Here is a 22963-nt window from a genome sequence, read left to right as displayed (position 1 = left end):
AATAAAAATAGTCAATAAAAAAGTATATCTGTGGTTCCTGTAAATTTACATGAACAAGTCAGGTCGCAATAAAAACGATTAAGAAGCATTAATTTTGCTTTATATATATATATATATACATATACATATACATATGAAATAGTTTTTTTTCCCAAAATATGCTTTCCATAGCAGGATATACAAAAGATTTCATAGGAGCTATTCTTTTTAATTAAGCTGATGTTGACATGATTTTACGTAAATATGATGATTGTAATTTTTTTTTTTTTTTTGCATTCCTCTTCTTACAGCAGAAGGGCGGAATTGGAAAAAACATAATTTTAAAAACATCATTTTACTTTTTTTTTATTTTTCATGAATATTTATGTAGTAACGTATGGTTATGGAACAAATATATAAGCAATTAAAATTAAAATAAAATTAAATAAAATTAAAAAAATTGAATTAAATTGAATAAGATAAAATTAGGGAAGTTGCGTATACCCGTGCATTTAGACGTATACTTATTACACATAAAAAATGAACGAATGAATGAAATGTTTATATACAAATATGACTCAACATAAAATTATTTTTAATGACTACAAAAAGAACTTTCACAATCTCGTGCACTCACATTTAAATATGAACAATACATATTTACATCCCCATATATGCGTATACACATGCACAATGTCAACTATATATATATATATATATATATATACGCTGGATCACTTAAAAATACCCCAATCTTAGCAACACTGTGTTTTGGAGTTACCTTTTTGTAGATTTAACATATCACAAAGAGGATACCATGGAATACGAAATTGTCGTTTTCCAAAAAGAGAGATACAAGGTGTACATGTTTTTATGCAAATGCTACTATATATGTCACTGCGTATATGTTACATAAGAATTTTTTTTATTTTTCTGTTTTTATTTCTTTTCCTTCTTTTTTTCCCTCCTCTTTTCCTTCTTTTTTTCCCTCCTCTTTTCCTTCTTTTTTTCCCTCCTCTTTTCCTTCTTTTTTTCCCTCCTCTTTTCCTTCTTTTTTTCCCTTCTCTTTTCCTTCTTTTTTTCCCTCCTCTTTTCCTTCTTTTTTTCCCTCCTCTTTTCCTTCTTTTTTTCCCTTCTCTTTTCCTTCTTTTTTTCCTTCCTCTATTCCTTTTTTTCATCTTCATTATACTGATCTATCACGATAATAATGCCCTTTTTGAATTTAAAAACGGGCGATACACGTATTCATAATCCTCATTCAAAGAATCAAGGGTTTCCTTGTTTATCTTATAAACAATAAAACTAAATCTCGGGCCAACTTCATTTAAAATTATTTCATTGTTTTCATTGGTCTCCCAATTATAATGGCGAAAATATATTATATCATTTTTATTAAAAAATGTAATAATTCTATTATTTTCATATTTCTGTAAATTGCCATATTCATCATTTTTAACGGATATTTGAAATTCTTTATCAGTCTGCTCTGTCTCTTCCTCTTCTTTTCCATTTTCATCAGTTTGTTTTATAATTTTGGTATGTATTCCATTTGCTATATATTCACAATTTTTATTTCTAACTAATTTTTTTTTATTCACTCTAATTTTAACTGGTGGGAATAAATATTTAAAAATATTCATAATTCTTTTTCCTAAATCTGAATTGAAATTATGAAAAATTAAATGTGGATTACACGATGACATATTATTTATCTGATCAATAAATTCATGTCTCATCTTACAATCTTTAATAGTACAAAATAACGTAGGACCAAATGGCAAATGACAAATTATTAAATTTCTTGGTTTCCCTTTATATTCATGTAAAATAATTACATCCGTTATATTATTTTTTCTTGCAAAATTTATTAAATCTTTAACATAATAACTCCCTCTATTTACTTTTTCACTGTTTGGAATCAAAAGCTTAAATTCTTTTGCAAAACTTTCTAACTGAGCAGACGGGTTTCTTGACGTCGTTATTAACACTCGAGGATTTTCAATTCCGCAGAAAAAATATTCATCATCTAATTTTCTGTTAAGTGATTTTTCATCATACAAGTTCATCTTTTTTCTTAATTCATTTTCTTCATCTTTTAAATCCCCTCTTATTTTTTTATTCTCGTTATAGCTTTGCTTTATACTTTTTATTTTATCTGCATATTTTTTCTTTTCTTCCTCCACTCGTTTTAAATATAAATACTCTTTTCGCAATCTTATGTTTCTCCTCAACATTTTTAAGATTTCAGTTTACAAGAACAATTTCCATTCAGGCAACTAGCCCCATGAACGATTAACATACAAAATGAATACATACAAAAATAAGTACATATATATATATATGTACCTACTTTACAGCATTCCAATGTTATAAAACCGAATGCTTTGACGTTTGTTGGATTTGTGTGTTCAAGCAGTTTCCAATGTTGTTGCTTATTTTTTAATATATCTTTTCTGTATTTCGCACAACGTGTTTATAATTTTTTTTATATCACCTAACGTGTTCATAATTTTTTATATTTCACCTAACGTGATCATAATTTTTTGTATTTCACCTAACGTGATCATAATTTTTTATATTTCACCTAACGTGATCATAATTTTTTATATTTCACCTAACGTGATCATAATTTTTTATATTTCAGCTGCGAATATTTTTTTCATTTAAGATAAATTGTTAATAATTTTTTGTTACTTTTGGGATGACTCTTTTTTTTTTTTTTTTTAGCTAGTTATCGCCTTATTAAGATATTTTTATATGCATATTTTTGTATATATATATATATATATAAATATATATAAATATATATTTTTTTTTTATGACTTGGTAAAGAAAGCCAAAAAAACAAAGTACATAATTCTTATGCAATTTTCATTTACAAGTGCAGAGAAGCACATATATATACGTATGTATACAGCTGGGTGATTTCAATTTTTTAATACAATTTTTTTGGCACCATTTTTGTTCCAAATCATTGTTTACAATGCTCTCATTTCACAAAGATGAGTCAAATATGAATAAATTTTCGTTATGTTCTTCTTAAAAATGCATATGGATAGACACATTAAAGTATGCGCATGTGGTAAGAAGCATTTCGATTATTTTTAGTTTCCGTATTCCTTTGTTATATGATTAGCACATATTAAATTGTAAATATGAAAAGTAAAACATAAAAAATTACTTATTTTTCTTTTTTTTTTTTCTCGGAAATTAATAAAGTGTACAATATATTTTATACTAAATTGATTTACGTTCAAATGATAAATAGAACGAAAGCAGCTTATTCGAAGCGCTTCATGTCTGGTGGGAAACGAGTGCAGAAAAAAGTTGTACAGAAAATTTTCGTAAAAAATTAGAAGCGCTATATGCTTGCTCTTGTACGGAATCACCTGTTATATATACAAAATTAGGTAAATATGTACATGTATATTTTGTATGCTTATGTCATAGGAAAGCTGCCTTTTAATCCAACAGCTAACAAAAAAGAGATATACTTATATGATTTCCTTTTAAAATGGAAATGCTAAATTTTTAGTCAGTTTATTACTACATCGTTTCAAAAATGGACTTCTTTTGTATTACTAATTTAATTTTAAGTTTATATGGACAACAATAAAAAAAAAAATTGCAAAATGAAGATGTGTGTGTTATACACTGTTCATTATGAATATATTTCATTTCTTGCTAGCTTCTCTAATACATCCAATTTTTGTAGCCTATTTTTTATTCATTCCATATATAATAAATCATACATATAAAAAAAGTAAAATAAATTTTTTAAATTATTCCCTTCTCCCCCTCATGGTAAAAACAAAGTTATATATTAAAAAAAAAAAAAACAAAAAAAAAAAAATTTAAATTAACACAAAATTAAATAAGTGAAATTAAAATATACATATGTACATAATATAGTATTAAGAAATAATTAAAATATATATTTTTTTTTTTTTGTGCCCCCCAGTTTTGGTTATTTAACTTAGTATCTCTCCACATTCAGCTTTTTAAAATCTCTGCTACATTGCTTTTTTCCTTGCTATTACTTTTTTTTTTTTTTTTATTTTTATTTTCAAGCTGCTATTCTCTTTTTAACAAAAAAAATATAACACTCTCTTTCTACATGCCATGAATACGAAAATTAAAAATTAAGAGAGCAACCTGTGTTCTTTAAAAAGAGTTAACAATGAAGAGAATTCAACCGATTGACAAACGAAAAAGGGGCGAAGCAAATGGGGAAACCACTTAAAAACGAAGTTTACAAAAATTGGTTGCTCCAAAAATCCTTCATTTTAGGAGTTGATAAAAAAGTTTAGGCGAGAAAACAATATGTATTTTTTTAATTTTAAAAATCTATATATTTTGTTTGTCTTTTCCTATTCTCATACACTTTAATAAATTCACCTTGCGATGATTTAAAATTATATGCACGCGTACATAATTTGTGCGATAATATAATTTTTTAATCTTCAACACATTGAAATTTGCTTATATTTGCTTATACATAATTCATAAGAAAAAGGTTCGCATAACACTAGGTTTATATATTTTATTTTGTAAATTAACATAACAATGATATGGATATTCCATTGTTTTATTTTTCCTCGCTTAGCGAAATAGAAATTACTATCCATCCAAACATATAGTATAAGCATTCCATAATATACTGTGCCTTTTAAACATATATTACGCATACAAATATGTGTATGTACATGACATGAGTATGTGCATGACATGAGTATGTACATGACATGTATATGTATATGGTACATATATAACATTTATATATATTTTTTCTTTTTTTGATTATTTATTTTCTGGCCTACCAAGTTCAGTAAAAGCTGCCCATATATTTTTATCAAAATATCATCATATATTAAGTATTCTCTAATATACTGTTAAATCTAATAGTCTCGTTTTTATTTCAGATTTAAATAAATATATGAACATTTTTTACATACAAAGGTATATTATATATATTTTTATGACATACAAGCACGTAAAATTTATTTTTTATGTATAAAACGCTTTAAGCCTTTTACCCTGCAAAATGTAATGATCGTTATCGTTATCATCATATATGCGTGTACACTGCTTAAACGCAAAGAACATGGATGCGGGAATTTCTTTTTATACAATGTGGTGAATATACAAACGGTACATACATAAATCTGCGTAAATTAAAAATTTACGTAGAAAAAAGGGGGCGGCTGGCCTTTATTTGCTAGTTAATCATATATATATACATACAAATATATAAGTCATGAATTTGCGTCAGTTATTGGTCAATACGCCATACAATTTATTATTTAATACACCATACAATTTATTATTTAATACACCATACAATTTATTATTTAATACACCATACAATTTATTATTTAATACACCATTCAATTTACCATTTAATATACCATACAATTTATTATTTAATACACCATACAATTTATTATTTAATACACCATTCAATTTACCATTTAATATACCATTCAATTTACCATTTAATATACCATTCAATTTACCATTTAATACACCATACAATTTATTATTTAATACACCATTCAATTTACCATTTAATATACCATTCAATTTACCATTTAATATACCATTCAATTTACCATTTAATACACCATTCAATTTACCATTTAATATACCATCCAACGAACTCACCATATAATTCACCAATTAAATTGATGCTACATAATTAAGGAAATACGAATATAAAAATAAAATAAAAAATTTTCATTTTGATTGTAATAATCTCTATCATTTTTAGCAAAAATTTTAAGTCATATTATAAACATAATATAAAAAATATGGAAGAACATTTTCATGTTAAAAAAAAAAAATAAAATAAGGGACCAATAAGGATGATGAAAAAAAAAAAAAAAAATACCTAGGTGTCGTTTACACTATATAATAAAATAAAAACAATTGGAGAAAATATTATTGCTACATTTGCTATTTTTTCTTTTTCTGTTTTTTGCCCCTAGCATTATTGAACATTTTTATATGTTGAACACGTATATATATATATAGGTACGACTCTATGTGCATATATAATATATCCATGTTATATGTTCATCATGTATATACTGACAAAAGTGCTCCTATGATGGGGCTTTTTTTTTCCGAAAAGTTTAGCCTCTACTGTTATGTGAGGTTCGACCAAGTAGTAGTTCAATAAATGTACATATATACTTATATATATTTGTATATAAACATGAACCTACTACTTGCATATTTATATATGTAATTAGCTTTAAAAAAACATGCAATAGCAATAATTTCAAGGTCAAAAGGGTATGCCTATGTATACATTGCATACATACATATGTATTTATGCATGTATGTACGTATTATGTACGTATTATGTACGTATTATGTACGTATGATGTACGTATGATGTACGTATGATGTACGTATGATGTACGTATGATGTACGTATGATGTACGTATTATGTACGCATTATGTACGTATGTATATTTTTTTTTTTTTTTTTTTTTTTAAAAGCTACAGATTTGATATGGGACCAGATGGCCCCATGATTTACCCACCCACGAGTAGTTGAAAATTTTGAAAATCACGAATTTTGGCCCCTTAAAAATTGAACAAAAAAATTTAAAAAAATTTGATGAAATAATATTATTTTTTTTTTTTATAAAATTATTTTTCTTCCAAAAAAGAAAGAAAAAATAAAAAAGTAAAATTGAAAGTAAAATTGAAAGTAAAATTAAAAGTAAAAGTAAAAGTAAAAGTAAAAGAGATAAAAAATAAAAGATACAAAATTAAAATTAACGAAAAAGTTAAAGTACATATTTTTTATTGCCAAAAGAATTATTTCTTTTTTTTCTTTATCGATTAAGAATATTGTAAGTATTAAAAAATACATTAAATAAATATATATTATATATTACATATTATATATTATATATGTTTACATGTTAATAATATACCAATAAAATATACATTTTTTAATATATGGAAATAAAAGGGTTGTAGTTACCATTTCACATTGTATATATTTTCATTTTACGTGCATTGCGCAAATTTTTTTGAATAAGTATTTAAATTATTCGCAGTTACATTTTTTTAAAAAAAAAAAAGCTAACAAAGCAAAGCGAAAAACAAGGCAAAACAAAATAAAACACGCATATATTTTTTTTTAATTATTTAAAGTGTCCTTTTGCGTGTATAAGTAAATAAATAAATACATATATATATATACATATATATATATACATATATATATATACATATATATATATACATATATATATATTTGTATATATTTGTATATATTTGTATATATTTGTATATATACCCCCCCATATATAGCGCATAGCCCGTGCATATAATCAATAAGTCCAAATGGCAAACGCGAAAGCAGCCAAGCCAAATTTGCCCGAGTCGAATATTGCCATTGGTATCGACTTGGGAACAACGTACTCATGTGTTGGTGTATGGAGAAATGAAAACGTGGACATTATAGCAAACGATCAGGGAAATAGAACAACCCCATCGTATGTTGCCTTTACTGATACAGAGAGACTAATAGGAGATGCAGCAAAGAACCAAGTTGCTAGGAATCCGGAAAATACTGTATTTGATGCAAAGAGATTAATTGGAAGGAAATTTACAGAATCATCTGTGCAAAGTGATATGAAGCATTGGCCATTTACAGTAAAGTCAGGTGTAGATGAGAAACCAATGATTGAAGTTACATACCAAGGGGAAAAGAAATTATTTCATCCCGAAGAAATTTCATCAATGGTTTTACAAAAGATGAAAGAAAATGCAGAAGCATTTTTAGGTAAATCCATAAAGAATGCTGTAATTACTGTACCAGCATATTTTAACGATTCTCAAAGACAAGCAACAAAAGATGCAGGTACCATTGCTGGATTGAATGTAATGAGAATTATTAATGAACCAACTGCAGCAGCAATAGCATATGGTTTACATAAAAAAGGAAAGGGGGAAAAAAATATTTTAATTTTCGATTTAGGAGGAGGTACATTTGATGTATCTTTGTTAACAATTGAAGATGGTATATTCGAAGTGAAAGCAACAGCAGGAGATACACACTTAGGTGGTGAAGATTTTGATAACAGACTAGTTAATTTCTGTGTAGAAGATTTTAAGAGAAAAAATAGGGGTAAAGATTTATCAAAAAATAGTAGAGCATTAAGAAGGTTAAGAACACAATGTGAAAGGGCCAAACGTACGTTGTCATCCTCTACACAAGCTACCATCGAAATTGATTCCCTTTTTGAAGGTATAGATTATAGTGTAACAGTAAGTAGAGCAAGATTTGAAGAGTTATGTATTGACTATTTCAGGGATACGTTAGTACCAGTAGAGAAAGTCTTAAAAGATGCTATGATGGATAAAAAAAGTGTACATGAAGTTGTTTTAGTTGGTGGTTCAACACGAATTCCTAAGATACAAACATTAATCAAAGAATTTTTTAACGGCAAAGAAGCATGTAGATCTATTAACCCAGATGAAGCTGTAGCATATGGTGCAGCAGTACAAGCAGCAATATTATCGGGTGATCAGTCCAATGCTGTTCAAGATTTATTGTTATTAGATGTATGCTCCTTATCCTTAGGTTTAGAAACTGCTGGTGGTGTTATGACAAAATTGATTGAAAGAAATACAACTATTCCAGCAAAAAAAAGTCAAATCTTTACGACGTATGCTGATAACCAACCAGGTGTGTTAATCCAAGTATATGAAGGAGAAAGAGCATTAACAAAAGATAATAATTTGTTAGGTAAATTTCATTTAGATGGTATACCACCTGCCCCTAGGAAAGTACCACAAATTGAAGTTACGTTTGATATAGATGCAAATGGAATTTTAAATGTTACAGCTGTTGAGAAGAGCACGGGAAAACAAAATCATATTACTATTACCAATGATAAGGGTAGGTTATCCCCTGAAGAAATTGATCGTATGGTTAATGATGCAGAAAAATATAAAGCAGAGGATGAAGAGAATAAGAAAAGAATTGAAGCAAGAAATAGTCTAGAAAACTATTGCTATGGTGTTAAAAGCTCATTAGAAGATCAAAAGATTAAGGAAAAATTACAAGCAAATGAAGTAGAAACATGTATGAAGTGTATTTCTACAATACTTGAATGGTTAGAGAAAAATCAACTAGCTGGTAAGGATGAATATGAATCAAAACAGAAAGAAGCCGAAGCAGTCTGTGCTCCAATTATGTCCAAAATATATCAAGATGTTGGAGGAGCTGCTGGTGCTGGTGGTATGCCCGGCGGTATGCCTGGAGGTATGCCAGGAGGAATGCCAGGAGGTATGCCAGGTGGTATGCCAGGTGGTATGCCAGGTGGTATGCCTGGAGGAATGAATTTCCCAGGAGGAGGAATGCCCGGAAATGCCCCATCTGGAAGTGGACCCACTGTAGAAGAAGTCGATTGAACGATGTGTTAAAAGTACATAGTGGAAGAGAAAAAGTATAGGAGAAGGGGCCCGCGTTGTTAGGTTATCTTACGAGAAAGAACAAAACGGAGCATTTACTGCATACATATCGTGTTATATATATATATATATATATATATATATATATATTACGATATATGTGTGTTTGTAAATTGCAAATTTGTGTAGTTTATTATTTTTTTTATTTTTTTGTAAATTAAAAAATTACTTGAGAGCAGCATATTATTACATATTAGGCTTGTTATACGTGTTAAGCGTCTTTATACATATTTACATATTATATACGCAAAATTTAATTCATCAAACGCACGTTTTTACATCATGTACTCGCATATCCACATCTTACATACAAACCGCGAAGCACTTCCGTGTGCACCTTTTTACACGCCCCCATCTTAACGAAGAGGAACATGAAGTTTTGTTTGCGCAAATGTGTGTATAAACTCATTTATTTTCATCTTTATAATAATGCAATTAGCCGATAAGAAAGCGGGTTTTCCCAGTGCTAATGATGCGCATTGTATATATACATATATATATATATACATATATATATATATCTGTGCAGTAGTGCGTCGTACAACAGGAACAACTCACATATTAACGCGTGTATGTATATACATGCACACGTGGTCGTATGCATATATTATCGTGTATTTTGCGTGTATGTGTATATTGTGTGTGCCATACTTGTACGACGCGTATATTTTCGCCAATTAATTTTTTTTTTTTTTTCTTACTCTGAAATTTTAAGAAAATTTATTTCAAACTTCTCCTTTTTTTTAATGAAAACTGCGTAAGGAATTAAGGCAGCTCCTATTGGGATCGTCCAAGCATGTGTTATACATATGTGTGTATATATGTACATATATTTATATACATATTATACATATCATATGTATGATCCCTATCCGTAAGTATATGCCTAAGATGAATAATTAACATTGTAGGTTTTTGAATATAAGTATTTATGTTCGCAGTATGGGAAACATATAGTATTAAGTTTAGGTTTATGCTTGTCGGATTTTGGAAAATTCGTTTTCTGTTTTTACAATAATGGGGAACACAAACAAGTACTACGCCACATATCAAATATTTATGTGCACATATCTACGTAAAGTTTCATAGATGAGTGTACCAAAGAGAAAGGGAAAATGGTAAAGAACAATGGTGAAACAAAGCTGCTGCAAGGGCTCTTTTTTCTCTTCCCACATGGTAGATAATTTACATTTATATATATATAGCAATATGATGCCAAAAGCGTCAAGTACACGTGTTAGGAGTCCATTTATTAGTAGTATATATTGTGGTTCATTAATAAGGGGAAAAAACATATATATACAATACACACGCATATATATATATATATATATTTGTATATGCGCACATGTGCATATATAGGATATATAAATTAATGTTTAATTATTTTTTAAAAAATTGCTTTAAGGAGGATAATTTAAATACGCTAGGCCAAATGTGCTGCGCAGCTAGCTATTGCTCTATTAAAAATATTTAAAAAAATAAAATAATTAATTAAATGAGTGGATCAATAACGCGCATTTTTGCAACAGAAAAATAATTAAATAGATAGATAAATGAATAGATAGATAGATTGTATATAGGCAAATAAATAGATGGGTAGGTAATTAAATAGATGGGTAAATGAATGGATAGGTAAGTAAATAAATAAACACATAAAAGAAAGAATGAATAAACAAAACAAAGATAAAAAGAAATGACGAAATGGCAATATGACTGAATGAAGTCGTAACTATGCTGTGATGATAAGGTGAAACGTCCATAGGAGGACACATGTAAAAAAGCGGGTTTCTCACAGTTATGAACATTTCGACCCATTAATTGTTATATCGAAATGTTGTTATACATATTCTTCAAAATATTTCGTAAAAAATAGAAAGACGGATCTAATGAACTCTCTATCGTCCAAATGGTATTTTGTTTTTTCCTTAGTCCATCGGCTTGATCCTTCACTATTCTATGCTTCTCCTTCAACTGCCCCCTTCGATCGTCTTCCTGTATTTCCAATTCCTCCTTCTTAATGTACGTCTTTCCATCAACTATTATTTCATTATCATTCATAAAGGTGAGGCATCCATGAAAAGCATTGTTTATAGTAGTACATAAGGATTGCATGTTTACATTACCAATATATATATTACCATGCAATGTATTTTCTTTACTCATAGCAACTTCATGTGATATATTATTTTCATCATCGGTGTGTGATGATAAAATAGAGTCAGATAAGTCGTCCATGAGCAACTCTTCATCTGTTTCTCCTTGTCCGTTATATATTTCATCATTCATATAATAATTTATAAATTTTTTTTCATTATTAATTTTTTCATCATTATTATTATTTATTTCATTATTATTTTTTTTTTCATTATAATTCTTTTTTTCATTATTATATCTTTCTTCATTATTATTTTTTTCATTATTATCATCATTCTTTTCATTATTTTTATCATTTTTTTCTTTTTGTATGTTTTTTTCACTAACCCCATTAGAGGCATTTTCCTCTTTCACTTTCTCCTGTACATTTTCTTTTTTATTATTATCTATCTCCTCTATATCATCCCCTTCTTCATTATTCTTTTTATATCTTAACGATAATGTATACTTAGCATCATTGCATTCATTCCAAAATGCGCTGTGTTCATTTAAGAATCTTTTACGCCTGTGAGGGGGGGTGAGTGGAAGAAGTACATGAAATGCACAGCGTGTATGTAGGTACACACCATTATGTGAGTATATGCTATAGGTGTACGGATGTATGTATGCATGTATGTATGTGTGAAATGTGCATAGGCAGTGAATGTATGTATGTACATATACATGTGCCTCCAAACAACCCTGAGAGCTCCATTTTTCACGCAACCCATGTAACATTCAAATTTTTCGATATTTTTTTTTTTTTTTTTTTTTTTTTTTTTTGTTTACCTTTTTCCATTTATCTTATCATTATGTTTTCTTTTTTCCCCATCCGTATTTTCCATATTCGTTACACTAGCCACAATTTTGAAAACCCTAAAACTCCCTTGGGTATTACTAGCCATATTGAGTAAGTTATAAATACTTCTAACATACACATTTTCATATGTACTATTTAATGGTATGCTGACTGAATCTATACAGATGGAGGAGCGATAAAAATAGCGCTGAACAAATACATGATTTTGACTTACTTGTTCATAAAAATTAGGAGAATAAAATGTGTAAAATTTGATTTCATCATTTGGTTGAATACATGAATGTAATAACATTTCAAAATTAAAGGAAAAAAAACTATTACATGTGGGAAGCAAAACAAAATGCTTTGGTTTCATTAAAAGTAATATCGTTTTTAATGTATTCTGATTGACATAATTTTCCATATTAAATGAACTTATTCCACAGTTTAATGAAACTGATATGTGCTGTTCTTGTATGTTCGTAGGAACTTCTTTTAAATAATCAATTAGTTTTTGTTTCCAAATTTTTTTTTTACTTGTTAAGACATTTTTGTTACCCTCCTTAAAACTGCAGTCACTTCCACTACTCATACCCCTTTTGTTTTTTCCATTTGACTCGTAACATTGACGCATGGTCGCTTCTTTTAAATCGCCCTTTTCCCCGTTGTACAATATAGTCTTACTGGTAAAATTTTTACTCTCTATCTTCACCCCATTTTTTAGGATATCATATTTCTCTCCACCCATACTGTAAAAAATATTCCTACCACCTACCTTATCATAGTCATGATGCACCTCCTCCTCCTCCTCCTCCTTCTCCTGCTCCTCATATTTTATTAACAAATGTGGATTAATACTGTTTCTGTTTCTGTTACTGTTACTATCATTGGAATTATTTTTTGCACGATACGAAATATCATTTATATAATACTCCTTATGTGGTAATGCCTCATCGCCCGTGTAATAACTATTATTATCCTTGTCACTATGCTCTAATTTTATTCTTACTTTTTTTTTTTTACGTTGATTTTTCTTCTCTTCATTATTATTATTTTCACTTTTGGCAAATTTCCTTATATGGGCATAGTACGATGTATGGACCCCTTGTTCCTTTTGACACTCGCCCTCATCCCCGTTTTCTAAAATGTCGTTAAAATTTTTAGCTAATTCGTTATTGTACCTTCTTTCCCTTTTCGAAATAAGCTCATCATCCTTATTTCCCCCTTCCAGATTTGCTACTTCATCATGTGCAAAGTATTCACTACTATCATCAGTGCCATAATTGTTATCATCGCCATAGTTGTTGTATTCATTTTCTACATTAAGCTTTCTGCTATTCTTTTTTTCGTTTCCCCTCTTCTTCTTAATCGCCTGATGGTCCTTATCATTCGCGTTACTTTCTTCATAGCCATAAAATTCATCAGAACATTTATATTTTACAGACGAGCTTATATTATGTTTTCTCTGTAGCTTTTTACACGCACTGTGGAATTCGTGTTTACCTGATCTTGAAAAGGAGGCCCTACCTTCGCCATCGTAATTATCATCCTCATCTTCATCCTCGTCATCCTCATCTTCATCCTCGTCATTCTCATCTTCATTATCGTCATCCTCGTCATCCTCATCTTCATTATCGTCATCCTCATCTTCATTATCGTCATCCTCATCTTCATCTTCATCATTGTCGCTCTCATCTTCATCTTCATCCTCGTCATCCTCATCATTTTCGCCCTCATCCTCGTCCCTATGTTCCTTTGCTACATCGTCCACGTGGTCGCTTTCCATATAACCAGTTACACCCTCCTCAAACTCCCATTGCTCATTATTACTCCATCCATTTTTCGTTTCATCTTTTACCGCATCTTCTTCCACTATCTTATTATCCTCACTCCCTTTGACATGTGAGTTGTCACTTCTTATCATGTTTTCCTTTTTTCCCCTTTCATCTGAGTAATCATAATAGTTTTCTTGTTTATAATTTTCTCTTTTCAAAAACAAGTAGTTTGGATGATCAAACGTGGGAGAGCTAAACCGCCTCCTTCTCTCTTCCTTTTTTGTGTTACTTTCATCTTTCAAATTTAGCTCTCCAAATTTGCTTATATTTTTTATATTATTATTTTTATCAAATTTTTTATTTTTATTATTTTTGCAATCTTTTTTCCTCTTCTCCTTTTCGATCATGTCATTTTCCCTTTTTAGGTACATCATTTCCTCATGGGATTCAAATATAAAATTTAATTGTTTCTTCTTAACATTTTTTTTTTTTTTTTTTTTTTTTTTTTTTTTCCGCCTTATGAAACATTCCCTTTTCAATATTACTCTTTTCATTCAAATAAATTTCATATAACTTTTTATCATCCATTTTAACATTTTGGAAAAATGAAAAATTAAAATTTCCTCTGTTGTCTTTTCCTCGATTTGAATAAAAATAATTACATAAATTCGTTGAAAGACTATCTACATTACTCTTTTTGGTAAATATGACAATATTTTTTTTTTTTGTAAGGAAGGTTGATAAAATTTTTTTAGCTGAGTCATTATTGAACGACGCAGGAAAAGAAAATAAAATATAATAAGCGTTTTCGAATTTTTTAAAATCATTGTAATTTCTTAAACATATCAAGTTTTTTATTTTAAACAAATTTATTCTATTCTTGTGAAAATTGCTTTTAATATATTCGTTCATATACGTGAGGGACGTAAATAACAGTCTTGTGAAATTTTCCCTGAAAAGGTAACGAAAGTGCATGAACGGGTCAGGTAAAATAAAGAAGCGGCCAAAATGTAGATTCAAAAAATAGGGAAGCTAGAAATGGAGAGGTGAGAAATGGAGAAGCGAGAAATGGAAGGCAACAAATTGGGAAAACTAAAGCGCGATTTTTCTTACGAATAGGGGCACAGAAACAAAAGGGCATATCTTTGTGAACACACTTCCAAAAGGGCATTAACATGGAATAGGAGATCTATGAATATGCCTACGATTAAATGGAAGGAAAAGAGGGAAGGATTGGAAAAAAGAAAAATTGAGTGAACTAAGCGAGTTGAACGAGTTGAACGAAATGAAAAAATTGAAAAAAAACTGAACGTAAAACGGTATGAGGTGCAGCCAAATGAAAAGAGAAAAAGAACGTAACTGAACTTCCTATCGATATAAGCAAAAAATTAAAAAAATGAGTATTTTTATTCAAAAGCTCAAAATCAATTTTAAAATTTCACAGATATTCCTGTGTGTGCATGGGGGAGACATTTATATATGCATTCTATTTTAGACTACACTGTTCTACACTTTTTTGTTCACTTGTTTATTTTACTCATCCATTCGCTCAACCACCCATCCATTCGCTCAACCACTCATCCATTCGCTCAACCATGCATGCATTGATTTCCCAATGGCATGGAATCACCTCTTACCATCGATGTCCACAGGAAATATCACGCAGCCCAAGTTGTTTATGGTTCTATTGACTGTATACAGAATTTTCTTTATATCCATCAGTTTGGAATAATTTTTATTTGTGTAATGAAAATTGCTAATATAGGTAAAGACATCTGACTCTTTTATAGCGCCTGTTCTTTCAATAAAAGAATAATCTATTACATTAAAATTTATGGAATATAATATTTTGTAATTAAACAGTTTTATAATAATAGCTGATGAACCAATGTTATCTCCATTGTTAATAAAATATAATGGTACTATAAAAACTATATTTTTTTTTTTACAAATTATTTTTTTAAAAATATAATATTCTCTATATTCAATTGTTGTTATATGTTCATACAACTCATTTATTATTTTTAAATATTCATTTTCATTTATATTTTTAAAATATTGACAATTCTTTGTACATTTAAAATAACTTAACATAACATATTTACTAAATGCTTTAATATATTCATGGCATATTATCGGTACCCTACTATTATTCTTTCTTTTTATTAATTCCATATATATTAAGGGGAGACAGCCAACATATTTTAAACTATGATTAGTCACTAGGATGAAGTCTACGTAAGCACACACCCTACAGAACATGAAAAAAAAAAAAAAAAGAAATTTTTATCCCATGTTGTGTGCAGCAGTGCATGTACTTAGGGAAACAACCCGGGAAGGGCTCGACGAACGGAATGGGGATAATTTAATGGAAGTATATATATGTGCACATGCACCAATGTATACATATATGTATATATACACATCCATGCACTAATGTATATGAATAAGCACGTATATACGGAGTGAGGAGGGGGAGCGAATGGGGCCACGTAGAGACTCCTCTTTTTTTTTTTTTTTTTTTTACCTTAACACATTTTTTATATCATTAATGCAAAATTTGTCATCCCACCCACAATTTATAAGAATGTAGATATTCCCATCTTTCTCATTTTCATAAAACTCACTCTTATTATTTAAGTAATCATAATTATACAATTTCTTATACTTGTTAAAATTTATTTTATCATTTTTATAAACAGATAAACCTTTATCATCTTCTTGTGATAGTTCTCCATTGTCTTTCTGTAATAAATCAGTTAGTTTACATTTCTTGCTTGAATATTTTATATCTTTTATTATTAACAGGGTTGAAAAAAAGGTATGGCTGTACAGAGGTACTATTTCTAGTATCATTTTGTTGTAACTAAGGAAGTACTTTCCTCACCTGCGAACACAATCTGTGCAATTTTATTTTTATACGTTTTTCCTGCCTTTTGATTCTAAACCAATATGAACTAATTCGAACTCCTTTTCACTTATCCAGTTTAGCATAACCAGTTTGGCCTATCTAGTTTAGCCTTATCTCCTTTCCGCTATCTCTTTTTTTTTTTTTCAAATCAATAATATCAAAACGCATTTTACCAAATCAAGCATTTTTTCGATTTATGGGTATCTTGGCAATAATATATGTATAAAAAAAAAAAAAAAAAAAAAAATTGCTTCCTGTATTTTATTGCATGTCTGGGTAATTATATATTATATCTACATATCACAGCATGTAATCTTATATGTAAAAACTATCTTGATTTCATTTTCTCTTTTTTTTTTTTTTTATTTTAAAATTAAATATATTACATGTAGTATTTATTTACAATATATATACGAACTTTTTCATAATTTTGTACTTTTGTATACCTTAAAAAAAATTATCTTTTGCTCTTCACATTTCTTCAATATATGATGTATTTTATTTAAGAAAAAAAAGAAAAAAAAGAAAAAAAAGAAAAAAAAGAAAAAAAGGAAAAAAAAAGTTTTACTTCACATTTTGGCCTTCATGAAGTTCTTGAAATATCTTTGTAGCGATTTTTAATGTATGTATGTACATGAATGTATAACATGCATACATGCGTATAGATATTATTAAGCATTTGTTTATCCCTTTTTTTTTTTTTTTTTTTTTTTTTGTTTAAATATGCGTATATCATTAATATATATAAATGTATGCATATTAATTTATTTATCTATTCCTTTTTTAGTAAATCGATTTATAAATGAGTACATGTTAATTTAAAATTTTTTCGCTACTAAATTTGGTAAAGCTATGTATTTTGCTGAAAGGGGAAGATACAATTTTTTTAATTTAAAAAAGAACAGAAAAGAAATAATTACGATAACATAAAATAAAATAAAATAAAACGAAATGAAACGTAGTGAAACAATATAAAATGCGTAGTTTCACTCTTCTCTACTTTGAACATAAAAATATTATAACCTTAAGAATTCCACCAACCTGTATTAATAAGAATTTTATAAAGAAGCAGCACTCAAGGCAATCTTTTTTTAGTGACCCCTTTAAGCATGTACATTTTAAGTCTTGGATGTTTTCCAATGTAAATGGGGACTACATGAATGTACATACATATATATACATATATATATATATATATATATATATATATATATATATATATATATAAGTACCTCAAATTTATGTGTGTACGCTTTTGTGCACCGCTACAAGGGAGCCGTTTTCTTGTCCCAGTGTGACAGAGCAACAGACTTATTTATTTGCATCCACCTGTATGCATATTTATGTATATACATTTATGGGGAAAATTTGAGTGAAGAAATAGAGCAAAACGTAGTAATAGAGATAAGGCAAAAATGGTAACAACAGCAGAGGGAAAATTTAAGGGGGAAATAAAAAGTGATGCTGAAAAAAAAAATAAGAGAGAGCAAAAAGTAAGGAAGATCACAAAACGAAAGATAAATACAAAACGAAAGATAAATACAAAACGAAAGATAAATACAAAACAGAAGTTTACAAAACAGAAGTTTACAAAACAGAAGTTTACAAAACAGAAGATAAATACAAAACAAAAGAGCAATGCATATGCAAATGCGAATGATGAGAAAGTAGTGAAAAGCACAAACATAATGGCAATTAAGAAAAAAGGAATGAATGCGGAACTAAGATCTCTATCCCATGATTTCTTCGATTTGTTTAGCCCATATTGTGTACTTTTTTATGTAAACAAATTAAAAAATTTAATCGAATTAAATAAAAAATTAAAAGAATTAAGCTATAAATACACCACTTTTATATATGTACAGAATAATAGACTGCTATACAACATTATGAGCAATTATACAAAATTATCTTTAACTTTTCAAATTCAAAGTTTTACAAATTCGTCAGTAATTAAATCGAAGTATTCAAAAGATGAATATTTTAATTTTAAAAAATTAAAACCATTACTTATTTTAAAAAATTTCAATGATGGTGCAAATTGTGAAATGGAAAATTTTTTAGTTATTACACGAAATATACTAAAAAATTTATATCCATGTGTAAATTTGAATAACGATTTTACAAATAAACCCAGGAGAATCATATTATATTGTTACAATAATATGGACGAAACGATATATTTTCGTCAATATGTAGTAAATGTAAAAAGAGAATCATTTAAAAAATTGCTAAATGAAGCATATAAACAAAAAAATATAAGTGAATATTATGACATATATAATTATGTATCAAATAATATTGATATGGATAAATTTATAAATGATAAGGAATCCAAAATGATAGAAATAGGACCGCGAGTAAGCTTCAAGATTTTTAAAATTGCAGATCAGGATAAAGGTATGTGTGTAATTTGTCTTTTCTTTTTTCTTTTTTCGTTTTTTTTTTTTTTTCTATTTTATGATATAATCCCCCACTTCTTACATGAAATTTATAATTTTCAAAAAACTTGTCTATCTCACTATTGTTTATAAAGTATGTTTAAGCTATTGTGAAAAAATATGTTTATAGATCATTGTATCAATTTTTTTTTTTTTTTTTTCATTTATAGTTATATATTCAATGATGGAAAGAAAGTAACACTTAAAAGTAATATTTCGGACTATGAAGAATGAAGATATATCCTTTTGTTTTTCCCTAATTCGTTTTGTCATATTTTGTTTATTCAATTATTTAGTTAATCATTTATTTAATTTATTAACTGATTAGTTAATTTTTTTTTTTTTTTTTTTTTTTTTTACCCCAGTTGGCACAACCGAGATTCATACAAATTGTAGAACGTATCGTGGGGGGTTTTCCCCCTATGTAGACAAATAATTTATTGTATTATTTTTCATTTTATTAATATGTCAAATAAAATTGTGGCTTTATATATCTTATTACAACACTAACGAAATGTGAAATTATTCGCCTTTTAAATTAGGGCTTTTTTTTTTTCTGAACCGTTCATAATTTTATGAACAAGCAATAAAAGTATGACCAAAAAGGTGATCATTATAGCTAGAAAAAGGGAAGTACATGTATATATTATGTGTGCCCTTATATATATTTATATGCATATGTGCATTTTTTTTTTTTTTTTTTTTTTGTATAACGAATGTAAGCATATATATATATTTTTTAATTTCTTATCAAGCTGTTATCTGTGTACATATGCCAATTTGCAAGAAAAACAAAGGCATAAGATTAAACAGTATTATTCGAGTGATATATATACACCGTAGCAACAAACTGAGTCGTACTATCTATTTTTTCATGTTCTCTCCACATTTTCTTATTTCAACGCCATAATTAATTTTTACATACTGCTGTACTTACTCGTGTGAGTAGTCAAACTTTTCCTTAAAAAGTCATATAAAAACGTAAGAAGGGGACATACCTATATTATAATTTTGCGTCTATATTTTATCGTCGACTATTTATTTCTGTTTTAATAAAAAATTTTTATCCAAATATTCACGTTCGTCCATTTGTGTGCATGTATATATATATATATATATATATATATATATATATATATATATATATATATAATAACTGGCTTTACAAATATGCAGCTAAATTGTCTTACTTTGTGCACACCCGCGCTGATAATTCAGCTAGTGGTATGTTTAGCTTCAGCGGAAGATAGTATATTCAATCCTCGTTTATATACTCATGATTCTGATTATTCCATTAAGGAGTATTTAATAAGCTACTTGGGGATGACATACGATATTATTAAAGGGAATCCACTGGGGGATCCACTCTTCGGTGCAGATTTGGGGTATAGGCGTTACGTCCTTAAGAATAAAATGAGGCTGAGCGATGGGCTGATAAGCGGTAAGGACAAAAGTAAGAATGACAGTAACAGTGATAGTAACAGGGATAAGAACAGGGATAGAAACAGGGATAGGAACAGTAATAGGAACAGTAATAGGAAGAGTAACAGGAACAGTAATAGTAATAGTAATAGTTATAGTAATAGTGATGGTAGTAGTGATGGTAGTAGTGATGGTAGTAGTGATGGTAGTAGTGATGGTAGTAGTGATGGTAGTAGTGATGGTAGTAGTGATGGTAGTAGTGATGGTAGTAGTGATGGTAGTAGTGATGGTAGTAGTGATTATGGGGGGGTGCGGTACAGCGCGCTCGAGAGGGGGAGCGTAAAATGCAGCAGGTCAAAGGAACAAAGTGTTATTAACGAAGTGGAGGACATACATAAGGAATACAAAAAGAGCTACAGATTTCCACCGCAGTATAACATTCAGCCTTTTAGTGGCTCTAATTATTACAAAATGCTAGTGGACCGAATTAACAGAGGGGATTCTATAATAATAAAAAAGGAGCTGTGTGCAAAATATTTTGTTTCTCTTAATAAAGTGAACGGTAATATGTTGGATGCAAATTTTATCGATATGCTAACCAAGTTAGGAGAAAATTATCAAAATGTACAAGATGATAAACATAAATGTAATTTAGAAATGTATAGAAACAATAAATATAAGGAAAACTGTTTAAAGACTATAACACCTTGGATGAACTTTTTCAATTTATTTGGTACTCACCTAATATCAGGGATATATTATGGTGGAAGCATAATCAATAATTTGTATGTACAAAATGATAACATGAAAAATAGTTTTAGAAAGATTAAATTAAATAAAAAAAGGTTAACCCCTTTTGTTATCCTTAATAAGAATAATTACCATAGTAGAAACTTAAACTTCGGTTCAGTCATATCAAATGAAAAAATATATTACATCAAAGAGAGGAATTTATTAGTACACGGAGGAGAAGATAATCAATATGGAAAGAATGGAATAAGTGCTTTAAAATCGAATTGGCAGAAGAAGTGGAAAAATAGCATTAAGGGAAAACTAGCAAAACCGATTAAATTAATTTTTATACCATTTGCCCATTTTTTAGAATCAGATGAAGGGAAAGTTTCCTATTATATGGCTTTAGAATATTATTCTAATTTGAGTTATTCTAATTATAATATATATCCTTTTCAGTTAAACAAAAACGAAGTAGACATGTATAAAATGCATATAAAAAGATATAGACAATATATAGATAAGAATGTTAATTATAATATTTCACCTAAATGTAAAGGAGGGGAAAAGATTATAAGTGGTTTTATTATTACTAATAAGAAAAAACTATATGATGATAATATTATAATGCATATGTGTTCTTTGACTAATGAGTGTGTTAGTGGGGTAGATATACATGCAGATAAAAATTTTGAATTTGGATGGATTTTATGTAGCCAAGAAAATTTAAATCAAATACATCAAATGAAGAAGTTGGTCCAAGGGAATGGAAAAATTACTTGCCCATCAAAAATGAAAGTAGGTTTTGGTTTTACCTTAACGGTCAGAAAGGGTATACAAAGAAATATTAACATGAAACCGTGTGTAAGTAACAGAAAAGAATGTGAAGTTAGTGGTAAGCTGGAGGAAAGGGAAGAGCACTATATGGCGGAAATACCCCATCACACCCTTGACGAAGGTGCACAAAGTTTTCTATGGATAAACTGTCTTCCAAATGAAAAGAGTCTATTATTGGATTCGTTAGAGTCTAAGGTTTATTGTGAAAAAATTTACTTAAATGATAGCACTGTGGTTAGTTTAACTTGCTCAAAAGGAAAATTTATTATTGCTGGATTTGCAGTCGATTACACAGCATCTACTATTGACGATTATGAGATTTGCCCAGTAGGAAGTTCTTCATGTGAAATTAAAATTCGTGTGCAAGAAATAAACAGCCAGGAAGTGCACACTCCTATAATTTACATAGTATGTTCATCTCTCTAAAAA

General features: G+C 28.5%; 5 protein-coding genes across 5 annotated transcripts; 3 read left to right on the top strand and 2 right to left on the bottom strand.

The window, feature by feature from the left end:
* Positions 1 to 1175: 1175 nt before the first annotated feature.
* Positions 1176 to 2213, bottom strand: IMP4 (U3 small nucleolar ribonucleoprotein protein IMP4, putative; the record flags this gene model as incomplete). The annotated part of the gene is made up of 1 exon (XM_029003477.1): positions 1176 to 2213. The coding sequence occupies one exon, from the start codon at positions 2211 to 2213 to the stop codon at positions 1176 to 1178; it is 1038 nt and encodes a 345-aa protein (XP_028860419.1).
* Positions 2214 to 7345: 5132 nt separating this feature from the next.
* On the top strand, positions 7346 to 9421 carry HSP70 (heat shock protein 70, putative; the record flags this gene model as incomplete). The annotated part of the gene is made up of 1 exon (XM_029003476.1): positions 7346 to 9421. One exon carries the CDS (start codon positions 7346 to 7348, stop codon positions 9419 to 9421), a length of 2076 nt encoding a protein of 691 aa, XP_028860418.1.
* A 1884-nt stretch (positions 9422 to 11305) lies between these two features.
* Positions 11306 to 17047, bottom strand: PmUG01_05027100 (conserved Plasmodium protein, unknown function; the record flags this gene model as incomplete). The annotated part of the gene is given in 6 exon segments (XM_029003475.1): positions 11306 to 12143; positions 12407 to 14680; positions 14694 to 15143; positions 15305 to 15392; positions 15829 to 16442; positions 16719 to 17047. 6 exon segments carry the CDS (start codon positions 17045 to 17047, stop codon positions 11306 to 11308), a joined length of 4593 nt encoding a protein of 1530 aa, XP_028860417.1.
* Positions 17048 to 18517: 1470 nt separating this feature from the next.
* Positions 18518 to 19777, top strand: PmUG01_05027000 (BRIX domain, putative; the record flags this gene model as incomplete). The annotated part of the gene is made up of 2 exons (XM_029003474.1): positions 18518 to 19506; positions 19714 to 19777. The coding sequence occupies 2 exons, from the start codon at positions 18518 to 18520 to the stop codon at positions 19775 to 19777; spliced, it is 1053 nt and encodes a 350-aa protein (XP_028860416.1).
* A 936-nt stretch (positions 19778 to 20713) lies between these two features.
* Positions 20714 to 22960, top strand: PLP5 (perforin-like protein 5, putative; the record flags this gene model as incomplete). Its single annotated transcript, XM_029003473.1, has 1 exon — positions 20714 to 22960. One exon carries the CDS (start codon positions 20714 to 20716, stop codon positions 22958 to 22960), a length of 2247 nt encoding a protein of 748 aa, XP_028860415.1.
* Positions 22961 to 22963: the final 3 nt, after the last annotated feature.

Source organism: Plasmodium malariae (assembly GCF_900090045.1).
Source record: "Plasmodium malariae genome assembly, chromosome: 5".
Classification (NCBI taxonomy): Eukaryota; Apicomplexa; class Aconoidasida; order Haemosporida; family Plasmodiidae; genus Plasmodium; species Plasmodium malariae.
The sequence above is the reverse complement of the archived record's forward strand: the minus strand, read 5'-3'. Positions and strand labels throughout refer to the sequence as shown.